Source organism: Dendropsophus ebraccatus, chromosome 13, assembly GCF_027789765.1.
Source record: "Dendropsophus ebraccatus isolate aDenEbr1 chromosome 13, aDenEbr1.pat, whole genome shotgun sequence".
In the NCBI taxonomy this organism is placed as follows: Eukaryota; Metazoa; Chordata; class Amphibia; order Anura; family Hylidae; genus Dendropsophus; species Dendropsophus ebraccatus.
In genome coordinates, this window is record NC_091466.1 from 10148282 (window position 1) to 10170243 (window position 21962).

Consider the following 21962-nt stretch of genomic DNA (forward strand, 5'->3'; position numbering starts at 1 on the left):
CCACTGTTTTGTCTGTCGCCTTACCTGCAGCACAGGAGATGTATGGATCTGGGGAAACGCCAGTGGGAAATCCACCCAGAGGATGAAGTCCCTGTCGCTCAGGGTTGTAGATGTAATGGACGTTCTCTTCTGCAGCCAGAAGCGGGAATGGTGGAGCCTGTACGCTTCCTTCAGAGACATGAAAAGTGCTAACCACCTGCAGGAGGTCAGAGAAAAACACGACAACGTGTGAGCGGTGGGGACACGGATAACGCAAATAGATTATGGCCAGCAAGAGTTGTCATAGGGAATCCATTATAGTTGTCTGGCAGTATGTCACCAGTCCATCAATGTAAGGGTGTATAGTGATATGCTGGATGGATGAGGTTACCTGGCCTGGTGTCCATGACGCATGAGATGACACATCTCTGCTGGGGAGATACTGATGAAGCGGAGGAAAGAGAAGCCGCTTCCTTCATCTGATCCTGGAAGCAAAAAGAGTCAATATATAAATGTAAGGATTATAGCTCTCTATGGGAGAGGGGATAAGTATATGGTCATGGGGCAGGGGCTACATAGTCAGGGTCTCACCTGTCTCCAATAGATGTAATATGTTTATAGCACACTGTATAGACTCTGTATATTCATGTCAGGGACCAGTCTGGCTACTTACTTTTTCTATGGAACAGCGATTGCTGAATGTGATCCGGTGCAAATGGAGAAAGGAGATTTCGTAACCACCTAAACATAAAGGGAAAGATCAGGAAACGCTGAATTAAAGGGGTTCTCCAGGCTCAGAAATACAGAGCCACACAGCAGGGAGTCAGGCCACACAGCAGGGAGTCAGGCCACACAGCAGGGAGTCAGGCCACACAGCAGGGAGTCAGGCCACACAGCAGGGAGTCAGGCCACACAGCAGGGAGTCAGGCCACACAGCAGGGAGTCAGGCCACACAGAGGGGACAGCGGGGTCAGGCCACACAGCGGGGAGTCAGGCCACACAGCGGGGAGTCAGGCCACACAGCGGGGAGTCAGGCCACACAGCGGGGAGTCAGGCCACACAGCGGGGAGTCAGGCCACACAGCAGGGGGTCAGGCCACACAGCAGGGGGTCAGGCCACACAGCAGGGGGTCAGGCCACACAGCAGGGGGTCAGGCCACACAGCAGGGGGTCAGGCCACACAGCAGGGGGTCAGGCCACACAGCAGGGGGTCAGGCCACACAGCAGGGGGTCAGGCCACACAGCAGGGGGTCAGGCCACAGTCACCGCCGATAACTTCGCCTTGGCCCCATGGTTTTAGCCTCACCTGTTTCGCGAATAATTGCAAAATTCTACATTTCCCTGACGATAAAGAAATTTTGATATCTGGTATGGCCGAAGACATAGGTGGAAGGGGGACCAAGTTTCTTGCCGCTCAAAGAGCTCTGAGTGATTGCAGACCTGAGGGAGGGGAGGAAAAGCAGGGAAAGAGGGGTTAATGCAGCAGAACCACAGAAATCACTGGAAGAAGCAGTCACAATAACTTATATGGCTGCACAGCACATTGTGAGCGTCTGCTTGTTCATCGCCTGATCACCAGCTCAACATAGAGCGTGAATCCTATAAAGGATTATGGGGTAAATAAGCGTTACTAGGAAGGATTACGGGGGTCCTAGGAAAGATTACGGGGGTCCTAGGAAAGATTACGGGGGTCCTAGGAAAGATTACGGGGGTCCTAGGAAAGATTACGGGGGTCCTAGGAAAGATTACGGGGGTCCTAGGAAAGATTACGGGGGTCCTAGGAAAGATTACGGGGGTCCTAGGAAAGATTACGGGGGTCCTAGGAAAGATTACGGGGGTCCTAGGAAAGATTACGGGGGTCCTAGGAAGGATTATGGGGGGTCCTAGGAAGGATTATGGGGGGTCCTAGGAAGGATTATGGGGGGTCCTAGGAAGGATTCTCATGCCACTTTGCCCCTCACCTTCCTGAATTGCATAACCAGGTTCATGAGGCTGCTGGTGGTGTTCTGTGCTTGCTGGGTTGTGCCCATGGAGGACTGGAGGAGGTCGTCGATGGAGATCTTATTCTTCAGGGCCTGATACAGCAGTTTCTGCCGGCTGGTCAGGTTGCAGTACATGAGGATTTCAATCTGTGGAGGAAACGTTATTACCCGTCTGGGGGGGGATTCAACATTTAGGTTTTTACTATTATTCCTAAAAACACAAAACCCCCTCACCTTATCGGACAACTCGTTCTCTACGTCCTTCTTGATTCTCCTGAGCATAAAAGGTTTGAGGATCATATGTAACCGCGACAGCTGATCTAGAAGAGGATGGAAAATAATACTGATCACATTCTGGGACATCTGTAAGGGAAGGGTTAACAGTACTAATAATGGTATATCCATCCAACATGGAAGAGGGTCGGCCCATCTAGTCTATATCCATCCAACATGGAAGAGGGTCGGCCCATCTAGTCTATATCCATCCAACATAGAAGAGGGTCGGCCAATCTAGTCTATATCCATCCACAAATAGAAGAGGGTCGGCCCATCTAGTCTATATCCATCCAACATGGAAGAGGGTCGGCCCATCTAGTCTATATCCATCCAACATGGAAGAGGGTCGGCCCATCTAGTCTATATCCATCCAAAATGGAAGAGGGTCGGCCCATCTAGTCTATATCCATCCAAAATGGAAGAGGGTCGGCCCATCTAGTCTATATCAATCCAACATAGAAGAGTGTCGGCCCATCTAGTCTATATCCATCCAACATGGAAGAGGGTCGGCCTATCTAGTCTATATCCATCCATCCAACATAGAAGAGGGTCGGCCCATCTAGTCTATATCCATCCATCCAACATAGAAGAGGGTCGGCCCATCTAGTCTATATCCATCCATCCAACATAGAAGAGGGTCGGCCCATCTAGTCTATATCCATCCAACATGGAAGAGTGTCGGCCCATCTAGTCTATATCCATCCAACATGGAAGAGTGTGGGCCCATCTAGTCTATATCCATCCAACATGGAAGAGGGTCGGCCCATCTAGTCTATATCCATCCAACATAGAAGAGTGTTGGTGGTCGGGTCGGAGACTATGGTGGTCACATGAAAACATGGGGAGAAAAAAAACAAAAAACAATTGCAGGTAGAAGTAGTAGTATCATGGTCACTTACTCTCGTCAATGGCAGACTTGTTCTCCGCATGGCTTTCTATGTCCTTCGAAAACCACTCATTAAACTCATCGTGAGAATCGAACAATGTTGGCATAATGAAATGCAGCAGGGCCCACAGCTAGGAAGGAAATGTATACATGTATTACAGGGGGCATGGTAGGAGAAGAGCCGACATGCTCACAGCATATTCATTTAGTAGACTACAGCGCCACCTAGAGGGAGAATACTGCAAACAAGCTGCAACACAGTCCCCAATGAGGTCAGGGGTAAAATGTGTTGGGAAAGCTGTGATTGTGCCGCACCATCGCCCCCACTGTATGTCCGGATCACAGAGAGTCTCAGGGGTGAGATCCGGGGCGATCAGTCACAGATTACACGACAGAAAGCATCAGACAGCATCTCAGATAGGAGTACGGCAGTGGAAGTAAAGGAGGATGCATGCTAGCTACCAGCAATCCCAAATGCTGCATCATGAACAATGGCGTGCAAAAAGTGTCAAACCTTTATACCTTGCATAACCGAGCATCAACACCCTAGTGGGTCAAGTGTCAAAAATAACACTAGAAGCCAGCCACGTTCAGCAGTACCATAGACAGTAAATGGAGCAGCAGCTGAGCATAAGGGTGACCCCCGTATTAGTCAATGGTGGGGGTCCCAGCAGTTCTCCCCCCACCGATCAGCTAGATATCACTGATCCTGTACGTAGCATATAACCCATGCATTGTATTAAAACAAACAATAGAAGAAGGATTGAATCTTTACCTCAGCCATTGTATTTTGGATGGGGGTGCCAGTTAAAAGTAGCCGATTGCGACACTGAAACTGGAGCAATATCTTCCACCGAACGCTAAAGACCAAAAGGGAAAAGAAACTTCAGACTGAACAGAGAGAAGAATGATGATATCTGTACAATGTAGGGTCATATAATGGAGGGATTGGCAGTACCTAGAGCTGCTCTTCAGCGCCTGCGCCTCATCCAGCACCATGTACTGCCACTTCACCCGCTGGAAGTACTTGACGTCTTGTACCACCAGCTGGTAGCTGGTGATCACCACATGGAAGGGCGCTTCTTGTGTGTACAGGGTTTTCTGTAAGACCAAAGAAAATCTAAACTTTACCTATAATAAAAATATCCATATAATTCATGTTAACGCTATTTCCTTATGTATTGGTTGTTGGAACTGCCGTGGCAGCATACACGGCTCACTACACGTATTGATTCTTACCTGACCCCAAAACTTTCTGATCACCTTCCTTTCATGTGGATTGCCCCAGTAAGGCAGCACCTAGAACATGAACCAACAGCATGAGTTATATGGAGATTACAGGGTTAATGTGATGCCATATCTATCTGATAGCAAGCAGAATATAAATTAAAGGAGAAGTCCGGCCTCGGCTAACTTTTGGCAGGCGGCAGGTGAGAGTGTAACAATGAAGCATTGCTTACCTCCCCCCGTGCCCCCAATGCCCTGCCTGACCGGTCCGGACCCCGCCGGAAGGCATTTTCTTCCCTGAGTTGTGATGACGCCACAACCTGGGGGAAGATGGCCGTCCCATCTGATGAACAGCCCACTTAGCTGATCAGTGACTGGAGCAGCCAGTTCATCAGCCGGGTCGTGACAATTTAACAAATTTAACAAAAATATATATATATATAAAAGCAGAGGCTGGACTTCTCCTTTAACCCCTTAAGGTCAAAGCCAATTTTCGTTTTTGCACTTTTGCTTTTTCCACTTTATGTTTAAAAGGCCATAGCACTTATATTTTTACCTAAAAACCCATATGAGCCCTTATTTTATGCAAAACCAATTGTACTTTGCAATGACTGGCATTATTTTTCCATAACGTATGCTGCGAAACAGGGAAAAAAACATTTACGTTTTCAAATTGAAAAAAAAAAAAAAAGGAATTTGTTTTGATTTCGGGGAGTTTCGCAATTACGCCGGTCGCCCTATGGTAAAACTGACATGTTATCTATGTTCTTCACATCAGTACGATTACAATGATATGTAACATGTATAACTTATTTTATGTGATGGCTTTTAAAAAATTTAAACCATTGTTAACAAATATATGTTCCTTAAAATCGCTCCATTCCCAGGCTTATAGCGCTTTTATCCTTTGGTCTATGGGGCTGTGTCAGGTGTTGATTGCGCATATGCGACTTTTTGATCGCTTTTTATAACATTTTTTCTGGATTTGATGCGACCAAAAATGTGCAATCTTGCACTTCGGGATTTTTTGGCGCTTGCGCTATTTACTGTGCGAGATCAGTACAGGTGGTCCTCGGGTTACGACGGTCTCGAGTTACGACGTTTCGTGGTTACGACGCTTTGTTCCGACGCCTTGTTCTGACTTACGCGGTTCCGTCGTAAGTCGAGTATGTGCAGTGGCGGAAGAATACAGTACAGTACTGTACTATACTATGCAGTGACAGGTTCCAGACTGAGAAAAACGAGTCTCCTGGCTGCTATAACGCCCTGCATTATGGTTCCCAAACCTAAGCCAGACTCTGCTGATGCCACCTGATGTACCTATGTGTTTATTGATACTTATGTAGGGTAGTGTGTTAGCACACAGTAGGTGTTAGGATAGGCTAAGTGTTTACAGCACAGTACTATTATGGTACAGTACTGTATGAATGTATGATCCGACTTACGTTGAAATTCGGTTTACGACGACGCGCAAGAACGGATCAACGTCGTAAGTCGAGGACCACCTGTAATGTGATAAATTAATAGATTGGGGCGATTACACACGCAGCGATAGCAAACGTGTTTGTTTATTTATTTATATTTATAAGATGGGATGGGTTCAACGGATCTTGACAAACCCCTGACGCACAGCTACTTACTGTTGTGTCGGGAGGATACTTCTCCATTCCAGAGGGCCTATGAGAGATGGGTGGTAGATGTCCCTTCCCTGAGTGATCCGCAGTGGAAAGAGGTGGTGAATACTTATCCTACGGTAGTCAGTGCTAGGGACCAATTGATTCAGTTTCGCTTCCTGATGAGAACGTACTATACCCCGGAGAGGCTCAGGAAGATGGGGGTGTCCCCCTCGGATACTTGTTTTTAAATGCCAGGCGGATGTTGGCACCTTTATACATGCAGTGTGGTCATGCCCTAAGATACAGGCCTTTTGGCGCTCAGTTCTGCAATTCCTGTCCGACCATTTAGATTTTCCATTTGTTTGCACCCCTACGGTCTTTCTGCTAGGCATCATTAACAGGATTACGCAAAACAATTACAGGGTGTTCATACGGTTTCTTTTATTTTGTGCTAAAAAAAATTATAGCAATGGAGTGGAAGTGCACCGACGTTCCTTCCTTGGCCCGCTTGAAACAGCTGGTTAACAAATATGTCCCACTATACGAGGCCCTCTACGAACATCGTAAATGCCCTAAGAAGTTCAAGAAGATTTGGATACACTGGCTCATGTTAGATGTGACGGTGGATGGCTGAGCTGATCTGTGGTCCACTGAGGGGGGGGAGCTGTGTTTCTGTGTTTCTGTGTGAGTTAGTGTGTATGTTGTCTATGTGTTCTGTCCGCTTCCAGCCATACAGCCGCGTGTCCTTGCGGCGGGTAATCTTTGGGTGCTGCACACCTGTTGTCGCTCTCTCCGCTGGGTTATTCGGTATCATGGCCTTTCTTGACCTATGTAGTTCCCTGTTGGTGTGCACCTCCAATGCATGTATAGGGCGGATTGTGCCCGATTATGTTTTTGTTTATGTGTATATTATCTATGCAAAAGTTTAAAAAAAAAAAAATTTTAGAAAATGGGAAAAGGGGGTGATTTGGACTTTTATTAGGGGAGGGGACATTTTTTAATAAAAACACTTTACCTGGAAGTCCCCCTGGGGGACTTGTATATAGACAGCACTGATCTCTCATAGAGATCAATGCTGTGTATATACACAGCAAAGATCGATTAGATCGGTCATAGATTGCTTTGGCCTGCTGCAGGCCACAGCAATCTATTGCAGAGCCGGGATCAGCGTCATTGCGATGCTGAGGCCCGGCATCGCGGCGGGGGGCAGATCCGTCCCACTAGACACCAGGGACATGAGTGATAAAGCATTTCAATGCAGCTGTTAGGTTTGACCCCTCTCTGAGCACCACCCCGCGTACGTCATGGGACGCTAAGGGGTTAAGGGAAGAAGGGAAAAAAAAAAATTGGTATGGAAACTTGTAATGACGACGCTGCACCCAGCTGAAGATCATAACCAGGGTATGACAGGCACATGCGGAAAGACCTCCATTACCTTGAACCTTGGTACAAATCTTGAAAACTCTTGATGCCAGTTGTTCAATGTGGAGGCAGGCGAAATAATGAGAAATGGACCCCAGATATTCTCCCGCTACAAAGAAGAAGAATTAACAATTGTCAGTATGTTGAACCCTTGTTGAATCCATCTAAACAAACCTAGGGAGCAAAGAAAGCTCAGCACCCCTAACGTACTACATTCAGGGCCCACTCCACCTATACATATTATTCCTAGGATCACAATCCAGGCAATGCTTTGTTAGCTAAACCGTGGACAGCAAACAGAACGGATTGTTTTTAGCATCAGTCTAGACAGCAGGAATGGGGAACCTTTAGCCATCCAGCTGTTGCAAAACTACAATTCCTATGGCAGCTTTGGCTGTCCAGGCATGATGGGAATTGTAGTTTTGTACAGCTGGAGAGCCGAAGGTTCCTCATCTCTGGTCTAAAGGATTTGTCTGGTGCTTTAGCTCTCCAGCTATTTCATTGGTCTACGTTCTGCTGACCTACAACACTATATGGCAGAGTTCCGCTCTAATGTCATGTCAGGTTACCCCTTTGAACGTCTCACCTCTGCGAGATGTGCTAGGAGAGCAATGCTCTGGACGGTTTTTCCCAGGCCCATTTCATCAGCCAGGATCCCATTAATACCCTAAAAAGTAAAAGAAGAAATAGAACCTGTTAATATCATTCGATAGTGAACGCATTTCTGCTTCCACCAACACTAATGCATTGCTGTGCGACTTGTGATTAGCCTTAAAGGGGTAGTTCAGAGCAAAAAAAAAAAAAAAAAAATCTTTCAAATCAACTAGTGCCAGAGATTTGTAATTTACTTTTGTTAAAAAAATCTCGAGTCTTCCAATACTTATCAGCTGCTGTATGTCCAGGTGGAAGTGGTGTATTCATTCCAGTCATTCCAGGGATTTGCTGCTGCTCTGGGCAGTACCTGACATGGACAGCGGTGGCAGCAGAGAGCACTTTGTCACACCGTAGAGAATACACTACTTCCTTCAGGACATACAGCAGCTGATAAGTACTGGAAGACTTTGGATGCTATAAACCAGTGTAATGCTTCCTTTATAAAGCGCCCGTAGCCTCACCTGTTCATATAGATTGGCCAGCCAGTTCATGCCTTTCAGCTGGTAGCCCTTGAGTTTCCCGCTGAATATGGTGGGCTGTGGGATATCCTCTCCGGCCCTTATAGATGGGTTGGCCAGGCTGTAACTTTCTCCGAAGCCCATGTCTGATTTGTTGGCCGCCCGGGAGGCAGCTAACCTGCTTTCTCTGGCGTCTTCATCGAAGGATCTTTTCTGCAGTGCAAAGAACCCAGTGTTACTAATACTTGTCACGTGCAATGTGCAATGGCTACAGAACACCCCATCAATCCTATGTAACATCTACAGCCTGGCCTCCCACCTAGAGAACAGGAATGGACCGTCCCCTCCACACTATGTACATACACTGCTGTATACTTCTTACCTGCGCCTGGTGGATCCGAAAAGCTTCCTCTGCATTTTTCAGGGCCTGAGACTTGAAATAGTCGCTGTCTGTAATGATATAAGTGAAATAATATCTTATTGTAGTGACACGAATAACAAGTCATGTGACACCTCTATATTTGTAATAAACTGTATTCCCGTAATAAAGTCAGGTTATCCTGGACTGGACAACTGGGCGTCATCAGCTTAGGGTCCAACCAGAAGTTACAAAGGCAGAAAACACTGACAGGAAGGGGAACCGTAAAACACCTGGTGTCAATAAATTCAGCACTTTCTAGGAGGAAGAATTATGGGAAAAGCATAACTCATTTTTATATATTTGTAGATCTTCAAATCTGTCAAAGGTGAATGTTAGAAAGCTATATAGATTAGCAATTTACTTCTATTTAAAAATCTCCAGTCTCCCAGTACTTATCAGCTGCTGTATGTCCTGCAGGAAGTGGTGTATTCTTTCCAGTCTGACACAGTGCGCTTTGCTGCCACCTCTGTCTATGTCAGGAACTGTCCAGAACAGCAGCAAATCCCCATAGAAAACCTCTCCAGCTCTGGACAGTTAGCCATAGGTGTGAGGTGCAGCAGCTCCATTCTCTCCGTGTCCTTAGTATCATAGAGGTGCCACACTAGAAGGTGCTTAGTATCATAGAGGTGCCACACTAGAAGGTGCTTAGTATCATAGAGGTGCCATACTAGAAGGTGCTTAGTATCATAGAGGTGCCATACTAGAAGGTGCTTAGTATCATAGAGGTGCCATACTAGAAGGTGCTTAGTATCATAGAGGTGCCATACTAGAAGGTGCTTAGTATCATAGAGGTGCCATACTAGAAGGTGCTTAGTATCATAGAGGTGCCATACTAGAAGGTGCTTAGTATCATAGAGGTGCCATACTAGAAGGTGCTTAGTATCATAGAGGTGCCATACTAGAAGGTCCTTAGTATCATAGAGGTGCCATACTAGAAGGTGCTTAGTATCATAGAGGTGCCACACTAGAAGGTGCTTAGCATGTCTTACCATACTCTTCTTGTAGGAGGCTCTGCGAGGCGCCTCCTGTCTGCTGCTGAGAGGAACTGTCTTCAAGTTTGCGTAAAATTTCCTCTTGCACACTATCCGGTCCAGCTTCCCTCTTACGACTCACAAAGTGCGCGTACAGCTCGGTTTGTGTGATCAAAAAGTTTAATTTTCGCTGCTGTCTCTTTGCCTGGTTGTAAATAAAAGAATAAACTAGTTAGGGTAACGTTATTACATATACACACAGTGGTACCTTGGTTTAAGAGTAACTTGGTTTAAGAGCGTTTTGGTTTAAGAGCTCAAGTTTTTCAAAATTGTGACTTGGTTTAAGAGCATTGCTTTGGTGTAAGAGCTCCCTGTACTGGGTGGGAGGGGGAGGGGCATGGTCTGCATAGTGGGGTCTACAGCACTGTACACTGACCCAGGAAGTCTCCCTCACCTTCCAAATCATAGCAGATCCACTTCAGGCTGTGGCTTACATCAGGGGACAGGACTGTGGAGGTAATCCCTCCATAGCTGTAACCCCTCTCTCCCCGGACAGAGAGCGCTGCATGTATGTGCCCCCATCTGTCCTGCTTATTCCTTCCTGCTCCCTGCAGTCTCTGTCCGCCCTTGTGTTTCCCATCCTCTCCATTACTGTACAGTAACTTATAATATCACAGATTCTGCTGTTTATCATTGTTTGTTTCATCTGTTTTACATGTTATTCAGAATAATAAATTATTTTGGGGTGTGGAACCAATTGTCTGCATTTCTATGATTTCTTATGGGAAAATTTGCTTTGGTTTAAAGCTATGTTCACATTACGTCAACACCCGGCCGTTCCGTGACCCCGGCTGCTCTCAGCCCTGATCATCTCGACCGGTACTTAAGTACCGACCGGATGACCCGTCCGGCTGCAGAGCTCTGATGCAGGCGCATCAGCACCTGCCTGCATCAGAACTTCCCATAGCCCACAGTGAAGCGAGCGTCCGGAGCCGCTTGCTTCACTGTGTGTGAACTTGCAGGTCTTTCTGCAGCCGGAATTCAGTGAATTCCGGCCGCAGAAAACTGACATGTCAGTTTTTTCTGGCGCCGCATGGGATCCCAGCCGGAGCGCATACGTTGTGTGTACGCTCCGGCCGGGATCCCATTCAAAATAAGGCTATGTTCCACCCCTGAAAAGCACAGCTGTAGTTCTGCGGCGAGAACTACGGCCGTAGTTTTACGTAGTGTGAACATAGCCTAAGAGTGGATTGGGATTACAAGCACGGTCCGGAAACAAATTATGCTCTTAATTCAAGGCTGTATATTGGCTTTGTGCCTCCCTTCATTCTCAGGATCAGCAGAGACCCCCAAAGAGGTCAGATTCCCAATCATCAGAAAGAGACGACATAACCTTACAGAATGAAACAGCACATTCCAGTTACCTGAGTGTGCGGCATTTAATCACCGGTGTCTGGAGAAGTTGGATGCAGCCCTAGGAAGTCTGGAAAACCATAGATAAAGCCATAAAACTGCATCCAACCTCTGCATAAACCCCGCTTCCCCTCGTACCTCTCTCATCTCCTCGTCTAGCTTCCGCTGTTCTAGCGCCTCCTTCTCCGCCCGCTTCCGATGCTCTTTCTCCACCTTATCGTATTTCTTCCAGTATAAGGACATTTCCTTGGTGAGCTTGCGCGCTCGGGGAAGGGTCTCCTTGCAGTTTTTCTGGGCCTGGATAGCAGCCCGGCGCACCTCCCGCATGCACTGATGGGCGAGCTTATTGGACAAGAGAGAAAGGAAGAATTTAAGCAAACTAATATATTGTCTGGCGCTACAATATAAATAGGCTGAGATCGGCTTTAGGAGAAAAAATAAAGCCACTGGTGATCTGCTGCCTCCGGGTCTTGACAACGCCCTGCAGCTGATCAGCTATTCCTGGGTGTCAGGACTGGCACATCTAAGACTTCAGAGGCAGCTGTGGCGCCAAGCAGGTATCGTATGCTGCGGGCGGTGGGGAGTTAAAGGGGCCGGTGTTACATGAATGAAAATTCTGCTGCGGGGATGTAACCTCATTGAAGAGCACTGTACCAGGATTCGCAGCAGATTTCGCTGCAAACCAACAGCCTGAAATCCGCTGCCAATCTGGTACGTGTGAAGCTACCCTAAAGTGTTTCTACCCCCATTTAAGTGTACCTGTTCTTTTAAAAAAACTTTTGACACGTCAGAGAGACATGTCAAAGGTTTCGATCAGTCCGGGTCTGAGTGTTCATAACCGTACCAATTGGGAGATCCCGGTTCTGTGTCACGTGATCAGTCGGGCTCAGAATTTAAAGTGTCACTATCATTATTTATTTATTTATTTTGCAGAAATCAATAGTCCAGGCGATTTTAAGAAACTTTGTAATTAGGTTTATTATCTGCATTCAAAAAAACTTTCCCCAGGTCCCCCCCCCCCTTCTCTCTTCCATGCACTGCTCATTATCAGGAAATCTCGACTCTTTTTACATCAGTCGAGCCCTGTGTAACCTATAAAGAGGGGAGGGGGGAGATTAGTCGCCAGCAGAGAACAAAGGATTACACAGCGGGGCCTGTGTGAAAGCCACTATTCAGAGGTTAGAGAGGTCAGTGCTGACGTCAGAGTAGAAAGCCCGGTGATGTAGCTGTAAACTAACTCTTTGTTGTCCTGTTTTGGTGCCTCATCTTCCTCCACGCCTCTCCTCTGCATAGACAATAATGAAGACAGGGGGGAGGGCTTCAATCTGCTTTTTCATTATAAAAAAGCATTTTTCAGCTAATAAACCCAATTACAAAGTTTCTTAAAATAGCCTGGACTATTGATTTCTGCAAAAAAAATAAAATTTAAACAGTAACACTAAGTCTACGGAGCCCGACGGATTACGCTGAACAGAGAGAGGAAGCCCTGCTGCGCAGTCTCCTCCCCATTCGTTCTGTCGATCGGTACGGGTATGAACACTCAGTCCCCGACCAACCAACACTTTTGAGCTGTCTCTCTGACAACAGTTTTCTATGATGACAGGTTTTCTTTAAAGTGTCACTGTCCTCTCTCAGGGGGGGGCGGGGGAAGCAGCAGACTCCTCCTGGCCAGCAGAAAAGTAAAGCACTGCGCTCCCGGCTTGTTTAGTCAGGGTCTCAGACGGAAACGGATCAAAACTTTTGACATGACAAAAGTTTATTCCCGATGACGGGTGCGCCCTAATGCTTTATAATGCTTACACGGACACAAAATATCATGAATTTGTGATTTTTCTAGAAAATGGTAAAAAAACAGTTACCTTTTTGCTGTTTGTTAATAGTAAGTTGCGGGCGGAAGCTTTCTGCTTGTAGGCCTGGAATATAGGAACAATCATTAGGATAGTGGTCTAGCGGCTGGCTGTATCATACATCAATTACATGTGATTATATAAAATAATATAAACTATTCAGCATGTAGGACTATAAAAGTGAGGGGGCAGTCACACGTTCTGTGATTAGGGTCCCTGTGCAACAGACCTCCTGGCATCATAATGATACATGCTGCCGGGAGGTCCACGATTCTGGTCCATAGCACATCCTCCATGCAGGGACCCTACTCACAGAACGTGTGAATACCCCCTAACGGTAGAGAAGAGCCCCGTGGAGCACAATGTACGAACCATAAATAACATTCGCTCCTATAGAATCTCATCTCACCTTAGGCAATTCCTTCTTCACAATGGTCATCCAGACTTTCCTGCGGCGGGCGTTCAGCTGCTCGATGGTCATATGCTTCTTTTTAGTGATTGGAGTCGGGGCATCTTGGGAGAATTTAGCAAAGACTTTTGTGTGGTGATGGCGATGCGGCATCTCATCGTCTGACAGGTCCTCTTCATGTCTCCTTTTCTTCTTCACCTTTTTTAACTTGGCTTTAGAAAGCAAAAAACTAGTGTTTCAATACTGTCCCTTTGGGAATCAGAGATTAAGCTGATCTAGTAAGTAGTGTTGAGCGGAGTTGCTGAACCATTCAGGTTTGGCAACGTTATCTGAACCCGAACCCTCAGCATTTGACTCCTGGCAGAAAATAGATGCAGCCCTAGGGTTGGCAGGAAAACATGGATACAGCCATAGGCTCAGACATTACTGGAACAATACTAGTACTATACCGTATACATAGGGAAGGTGATAAGTGAGGGACCGACTGATGGCATCTGTTTTTCAGGAGTCCTAGGAACCTACCTTTAAAAGTGATCAAGCCTATGTATTGCCATTCCGTTCAAACTATGTGGACTGCAGGGGTTTTCTGGGAAAAATTCATACAAGACAAGACTGGGATGTATACTTGTTTGTCCCACTGCTGCTGATTACTAGGCCGCCCGCTCTGTGCCCCTGTCAGTGTTTTCATCCGATGATGTGCCACTCCCACTGGTAATGGATGGTCAGCATAAAGTCTAAGCTTAGTGGCCATTTCCATGGGAGCGGCATGCCACCGGATGAAAACACTGACAGTGGCGAAGAGCGAGCGGCCCAGTAATCAGCAGAAGCGGGGATGCGGGACAGGCGCAGCATGGGTAAGGGGCCCCTCGCAGCATGGCTAAGGGCTCTATTACAACAAACGATTATCGCCCGTACTTGGCCAATAACTGCTTGGTTTAATAGATCATGTTAAAAGGCATCGATCAGCCAACATGCACAACATCAACTGATAGTTGTCTTAAACCATGTTCTATTACAACCACAGCGCCGGTCTGCTGGCAGACCACCGCTATCTTTTATGTGCCACCTGGACGATCTAAAGATCATCCGGGAAACCCCTCTCTCTGCTCCCCGCGCCTCCCCCCCCCCTCTTTATCTGTGCGTGCAACAATGAGCAAGCGAGCGCTGACCTGACAGGTCCTTTACGGGGTACTCTGGGTTGGGGTTATTTTTTGAGTATGGCCGGGGAGGGGGTGGATATAGAGGCCGCGGGTAACTTACTTCCCCGGGTTCCAGCGCCGGGTCCCGGATCGTGCCACCCTATTCTCCTGTCCGGCTGCCGCTTCCTGGTCTGAGCTGCAGCTTGAGACGTGACATTTCAAGGCAGCTCAAGCCATTCTGCAGTCAAGCCATGACCCTGCTACACCGATGAATGGCTGAGCTGCTTTGAGACGTCACATCTCAAGCTGCAGCTCAGACCAAGAAGCGGCAGCCGGACGGGAGAACGGGGCGGCGCGATCCGGGACCCGGCACTGGAACCGAGGAGGTAAGTGACCAGCGGCCTCTATATCCACCCCCTCCCTGGCCAAACACTAAAAATAACCCTGGCCCGGAGTACCCCTTTAATATCAACCTGTTTAACAGGACCGCAAGTATGAATTTTTCCCAGATAACTTCTTTAAGACAATCCCACTAAGTGAATCCCTACCTGCTGATCCACTCAAACATCAGCAATCAAGATCCCGATTCTCATGACTGGGGGGTTCCAGAGGTCAGACACCCCCTGAGCATCATAGATTATGTACATTATATTATACATCAGCAGCTCCATAGATAGGGGGAGACAGCTAGCGTATGTAATAACCAGCTACCACTCCCACCCATGGTCACAGCAGTGATGCCAAATCAATCCTGCCAGGCTAGATACCTGCCCACAAGAGCCTAGAGGTGTATACGGCAAGACGGGAAAGACCTTACCTCTAAATTTCTTTTCCTCTTTAATTTTCCTCTTTTTTGGTCCATTGAGATGACGCTGCTCATGAAATGGATCGTGGGTGGAGAGGAGGCCGGCGCTGTAATAGTGATACTGCTGCAGCTGGAGAGACACAAAAACATTTCCATCATTGTGTAAAAGAATAAACTCCCTGCTCTCGCAATACCAGATCTACACAAAACGCTGATGTGATGCTCCTAACAGTATATTAATCTAAAAGAAAATCCTTGGAGTCTTGGTAAGGAGATTGCCAGATAGGACCAGGCTGTAAGTCCATGGAGCCAATCCACTGGAACAAGTCGGCCAGGGAGAGAAGCACTCACCCATGCTCTTCTCCTGGTAATATCTACAGATCTTTTGACATGTCTGTATAAGACGTCTTAAAGTGTATCTGTCACATGTGTGTGAGATCCTTATTAGATCCAATGGGGTTGACACATAAAATTCTCATTGTGTCGCCATATTTACCGAGACCTGATCTTCTGGATTAGCAGTGGATCTCACCGCTGATCCAGACGCGGACCATTGTGACAGGTCCACTTTAAGGTGACTAAGAGAATGCGCCGTACATGTTACAATGCTGGTAAATCACTACAGGATTTCTACCTTACACAGGATGAGACGCCACCAGCATCACCTGACACACTGGGAGGGCATACAGATCACATGATGCCATAGATACCTCTTTGTCCTTGTGATACTTGTTCTGGTGAAGCTTCTTGTACTTGTGCATCCTGAGCATGTCATACAGCTCGTCCTTAGACAGGGAACACTCGTCATCTTCATCGCTCACAGAGTCCGAGTCACTGGTGTCCTCATCCAGGAGGATATTCTACAGACAGAGAAAAAAAACTCAGCAATGGAGATGGGGCTACAGCAAGACATCCATCATATGGCTTCTGTTTCATTTTACCTGCCATATTGAAGTTATATTAACCCATCTTGGGGGCAAGAGCTAGGTACCGGCAGTATATTACAGCCAGGACTGGAGGCAGCTCAGATTCCTGCTGTTTAACCCCCAACATGTCACAGCATTTAAAGGCAATCTGTCACTAAGTTTATTCCGCCTTAAATAAGGGAACCAAAACTAGTGACAGAAATGCTGGACAGATTGGTGTACTACTTACATCATGCTGTTCAGCTGTTCTCCTAATATGCAGAAGAACAGGATTCTTGCCACACCCCTCCCCCCGCCCTCCAGCTGCTGACTGACAGGTGACTGCCTTTACACTGCATGGATAGTTAACTGCCAATCAGCAGCTGGTGGGCGGGGTTTTCTGCTTCTCATGAATATCCAGGACTACTGAGCTCATGCACATAATGGAGAGGACTACTTATTGGCCATGTTATTCAGGAGGAGATTTCTGGATCAGCTGCACAGAACAATGTAAGTGATACATCATTCTGTTCAGCTTCTCTGTCACTAGTTTATGCCACCCTGAGATAGGACAGCATACACCTACTGTCAGAGTTGTTAGAAAATGCATGGTAGCCTTCTCTGTTATCCCATCAGGCCTCTCCCTACCTACTTTTAGCAGGATGTAACAAGATGGCGGGCCTAAAAGCTTTCATTAGGACCCCCAGGCGTCAATCATGTCATGGGAGGGGACCACCACCTTAGATGCCGTGGTTGTCGACTCCTCACCCTCTGTATATGGAACCCGCTCAGTTAAAAGACAAGACCCGAGACCACATGTGGTTTATTCTACTTACTTTCAACCACCTTCGGTTTTTCTTCAGCTTGGAGAAGTTGTACAGGTTTCCCCGTTCTGCTTTCAGCTCTGCAGAGACAACAGATGGGAGGATGAATAAAACAAACCATGGAAAGTCCACTACACTACGATAGGTAAAAGTAAAGAACAGACCTGGCTGCAGGACACCATTGTGAGAGCTGACTGGAAAGACCCCCGAGATGCCTTCCCTGGAGAGATCTCCGAGCAGGGGAGACACCGGCTCCTCCTTCACCTGCAGGGAAGGGTCCTCAGATTCTGTGAGATGCGAAGATTCATCCAGACCATCTTCACTGTCATCACTGCAAGAAATATACGTCCAATGGTAAGCAAACCTGTGATACACTGCTAAGTACTGTTCAATAATGTCCTCCATGCTGCTTCTGCTATAAAGATCTAGGGAAGCAGGATCTCCTCCTCTGTGTGAGTCCCAGCTAATCTACACCTATTAGCTTTCTCTTTAGGACACAGGAGTAAGGATCCCAAAAAGCCATAGATAAGATACATAGCCAATGTGTTACCTGGAGAGGTTTCTGTTGAATATGGCCGATGTCTGCCGAAGAAACTGGTCGAGCCGCAGAGCTCGCTCCAAATACTGGAGGTAAAGAGGCTTGGCGAGATCTGTGGAATAGCCATCTTCTGTGGCTTCTAGGTCTGAGGCCATAGACACAACCTTTCTTCATACAGAGCGGATACCTCACAGAGATGAGAGCTGCAGGGGGGCAAGAAAATGCGGTTATTCAGATGACAAACAAAAATATATAAATATACATATACACACAAAATATATATCTGTATTGTGGTCAGAGCTCCGGACCCCCTACACAATGATAAACGTCTGACTGCAGCCATCACCCCGGAGCAAACGGAGGAGCTGAGCCTGCCGCACATACAGCTGTGATACATAAGGGATGGATACAGCTGTGATACATAAGGGATGGGGGGAGGATACAGCTGTGATACATAAGGGATGGGGGGGGGGGAGGATACAGCTGTGATACATAAGGGATGGGGGGGGGAGGATACAGCTGTGATACATAAGGGATGGGGGGGGAGGATACAGCTGTGATACATAAGGGATGGGGGGGAGGATACAGCTGTGATACATAAGGGATGGGGGGGAGGATACAGCTGTGATACATAAGGGATGGGGGGGATACAGCTGTGATACATAAGGGATGGGGGGAGGGAGGATACAGCTGTGATACATAAGGGATGGGGAGGGGGATACAGCTGTGATACATAAGGGATGGGGGGGAGGATACAGCTGTGATACATAAGGGATGGGGGGGGGGATACAGCTGTGATACATAAGGGATAGGGGGGAGGATACAGCTGTGATACATAAGGGATGGGGGGAGGATACAGCTGTGATACATAAGGGATGGGGGGAGGATACAGCTGTGATACATAAGGGATGGGGGGGAGGATACAGCTGTGATACATAAGGGATGGGGGGGATACAGCTGTGATACATAAGGGATGGGGGGAGGATACAGCTGTGATACATAAGGGATGGGGGGAGGATACAGCTGTGATACATAAGGGATGGGGGGGGATACAGCTGTGATACATGAGGGATGGGGGGGGAGGATACAGCTGTGATACATGAGGGATGGGGGGGGATACAGCTGTGATACATAAGGGATGGGGGGGGGGGGGATACAGCTGTAATACATAAGGGATGGGGGGAGGATACAGCTGTGATACATAAGGGATGGGGGGAGGATACAGCTGTGATACATAAGGGATGGGGGGGGAGGATACAGCTGTGATACATAAGGGATGGGGGAATACAGCTGTGATACATAAGGGATGGGGGGATACAGCTGTGATACATGAGGGATGGGGGGGGGAGGATACAGCTGTAATACATAAGGGATGGGGGAGGATACAGCTGTGATACATGAGGGATGGGGGGGGATACAGCTGTGATACATAAGGGATGGGGGGGGGGAGGATACAGCTGTGATACATAAGGGATGGGGGGAGGACACAGCTGTGATACATGAGGGATGGGGGGAGGACACAGCTGTGATACATGAGGGATGGGGGGAGGACACAGCTGTGATACATAAGGGATGGGGGGGATACAGCTGTAATACATAAGGGATGGGGGGGATACAGCTGTAATACATAAGGGATGGGGGGATACAGCTGTGATACATAAGGGATGGGGGAGGATACAGCTGTGATACATAAGGGATGGGGGGGGATACAGCTGTGATACATAAGGGATGGGGGGGAGGATACAGCTGTGATACATAAGGGATGGGGGGAGGATACAGCTGTGATACATAAGGGATGGGGGGGAGGATACAGCTGTGATACATAAGGGATGGGGGGGATACAGCTGTGATACATAAGGGATGGGGGGAGGATACAGCTCTGATACATAAGGGATGGGGGGAGGATACAGCTGTGATACATAAGGGATGGGGGGGAGGATACAGCTGTGATACATAAGGGATGGGGGGGGATACAGCTGTGATACATGAGGGATGGGGGGGGGAGGATACAGCTGTGATACATGAGGGATGGGGGGGGGGGATACAGCTGTGATACATAAGGGAAGGGGGGGGAGGATACAGCTGTGATACATAAGGGATGGGGGAGGATACAGCTGTGATACATAAGGGATGGGGGGGGGGATACAGCTGTAATACATAAGGGATGGGGGGGGGATACAGCTGTAATACATAAGGGATGGGGGGAGGATACAGCTGTGATACATAAGGGATGGGGGAATACAGCTGTGATACATAAGGGATGGGGGGGGAGGATACAGCTGTGATACATGAGGGATGGGGGGGGGATACAGCTGTGATACATAAGGGAGGGGGGGAGGATACAGCTGTAATACATAAGGGATGGGGGGAGGATACAGCTGTGATACATAAGGGATGGGGGGAGGATACAGCTGTGATACATGAGGGATGGGGGGAGGACACAGCTGTGATACATAAGGGATGGGGGAATACAGCTGTGATACATAAGGGATGGGGGGATACAGCTGTGATACATGAGGGATGGGGGGGGAGGATACAGCTGTAATACATAAGGGATGGGGGAGGATACAGCTGTGATACATGAGGGATGGGGGGGGATACAGCTGTGATACATGAGGGATGGGGGGAGGACACAGCTGTGATACATAAGGGATGGGGGGGAGGATACAGCTGTAATACATAAGGGATGGGGGGGATACAGCTGTAATACATAAGGGATGGGGGGATACAGCTGTGATACATAAGGGATGGGGGGGATACAGCTGTGATACATAAGGGATGGGGGGATACAGCTGTGATACATAAGGGATGGGGGGGGATACAGCTGTGATACATAAGGGAAGGGGGGGGGAGGATACAGCTGTAATACATAAGGGATGGGGGGGGATACAGCTGTGATACATAAGGGATGGGGAGGATACAACTGTGATACATAAGGGATGGGGGGGGATACAGCTGTGATACATAAGGGATGGGGGGGATACAGCTGTGATACATAAGGGATGGGGAGGATACAACTGTGATACATAAGGGATGGGGGGGATACAGCTGTGATACATAAGGGATGGGGGGGGATACAGCTGTGATACATAAGGGATGGGGGGGGGGGATACAGCTGTGATACATAAGGGATGGGGGGGGGGATACAGCTGTGATACATAAGGGATGGGGGGAGGATACAGATGTGATACATAAGGGATGGGGGGAGGATACAGCTGTGATACATAAGGGATGGGGGGGAGGATACAGCTGTGATACATAAGGGATGGGGGGGAGGATACAGCTGTGATACATAAGGGATGGGGGGGATACAGCTGTGATACATAAGGGATGGGGGGGGATACAGCTGTGATACATAAGGGAAGGGGGTGAGGATACAGCTGTGATACATAAGGGATGGGGGGGGAGGATACAGCTGTGATACATAAGGGATGGGGGGGGAGGATACAGCTGTGATACATAAGGGATGGGGGGGGATACAGCTGTGATACATAAGGGTTGGGGGGGAGGATACAGCTGTAATACATAAGGGATGGGGGGGGATACAGCTGTAATACATAAGGGATGGGGGGAGGATACAGCTGTGATACATAAGGGATGGGGGGAGGATACAGCTGTGATACATAAGGGATGGGGGGAGGATACAGCTGTGATACATAAGGGATGGGGGGGATACAGCTGTGATACATAAGGGATGGGGGGGATACAGCTGTGATACATAAGGGAGGGGTGGAGGATACAGCTGTGATACATAAGGGATGGGGGGAGGACACAGCTGTGATACATAAGGGTTGGGGGGGAGGATACAGCTGTAATACATAAGGGATGGGGGGGAGGATACAGCTGTAATACATAAGGGATGGGGGGGGATACAGCTGTAATACATAAGGGTTGGGGAGGATACAACTGTGATACATAAGGGATGGGGGGGATACAGCTGTGATACATAAGGGATGGGGGGGGGATACAGCTGTGATACATAAGGGATGGGGGGGATACAGCTGTGATACATAAGGGATGGGGGGGAGGATACAGCTGTGATACATAAGGGATGGGGGGGGATACAGCTGTGATACATAAGGGATGGGGGGGGATACAGCTGTGATACATAAGGGAAGGGGGGGGGAGGATACAGCTGTGATACATAAGGGATGGGGGGAGGATACAGCTGTGATACATAAGGGATGGGGG

At 48.0% G+C, this 21962-nt stretch overlaps 1 protein-coding gene across 3 annotated transcripts in view; it reads right to left on the minus strand.

Moving 5' to 3' along the window:
* INO80 (INO80 complex ATPase subunit) overlaps window positions 1–21962 on the minus strand; it is a 42265-nt gene that overhangs the window by 14345 nt on the left and 5958 nt on the right. For all 3 annotated transcript variants that reach the window (XM_069949797.1, XM_069949796.1, XM_069949795.1), the window contains exons 2-24: window positions 17784–17974; window positions 17398–17564; window positions 17246–17313; window positions 16215–16364; window positions 15517–15634; window positions 13561–13772; window positions 13164–13217; window positions 11443–11646; window positions 9910–10096; window positions 8882–8949; window positions 8503–8712; window positions 7974–8054; window positions 7401–7496; window positions 4362–4421; window positions 4081–4223; window positions 3898–3982; window positions 3136–3253; window positions 2195–2280; window positions 1940–2107; window positions 1285–1418; window positions 653–720; window positions 371–464; window positions 25–196 (exon numbers count right to left, since the gene is read on the minus strand). In XM_069949797.1, coding sequence (XP_069805898.1) covers window positions 25–196; window positions 371–464; window positions 653–720; window positions 1285–1418; window positions 1940–2107; window positions 2195–2280; window positions 3136–3253; window positions 3898–3982; window positions 4081–4223; window positions 4362–4421; window positions 7401–7496; window positions 7974–8054; window positions 8503–8712; window positions 8882–8949; window positions 9910–10096; window positions 11443–11646; window positions 13164–13217; window positions 13561–13772; window positions 15517–15634; window positions 16215–16364; window positions 17246–17313; window positions 17398–17564; window positions 17784–17926 — 2886 coding nt within the window. In that variant the 5' untranslated portion in view covers window positions 17927–17974. The remainder of the gene's footprint in view (window positions 1–24; window positions 197–370; window positions 465–652; window positions 721–1284; window positions 1419–1939; window positions 2108–2194; window positions 2281–3135; window positions 3254–3897; window positions 3983–4080; window positions 4224–4361; window positions 4422–7400; window positions 7497–7973; window positions 8055–8502; window positions 8713–8881; window positions 8950–9909; window positions 10097–11442; window positions 11647–13163; window positions 13218–13560; window positions 13773–15516; window positions 15635–16214; window positions 16365–17245; window positions 17314–17397; window positions 17565–17783; window positions 17975–21962) is intronic.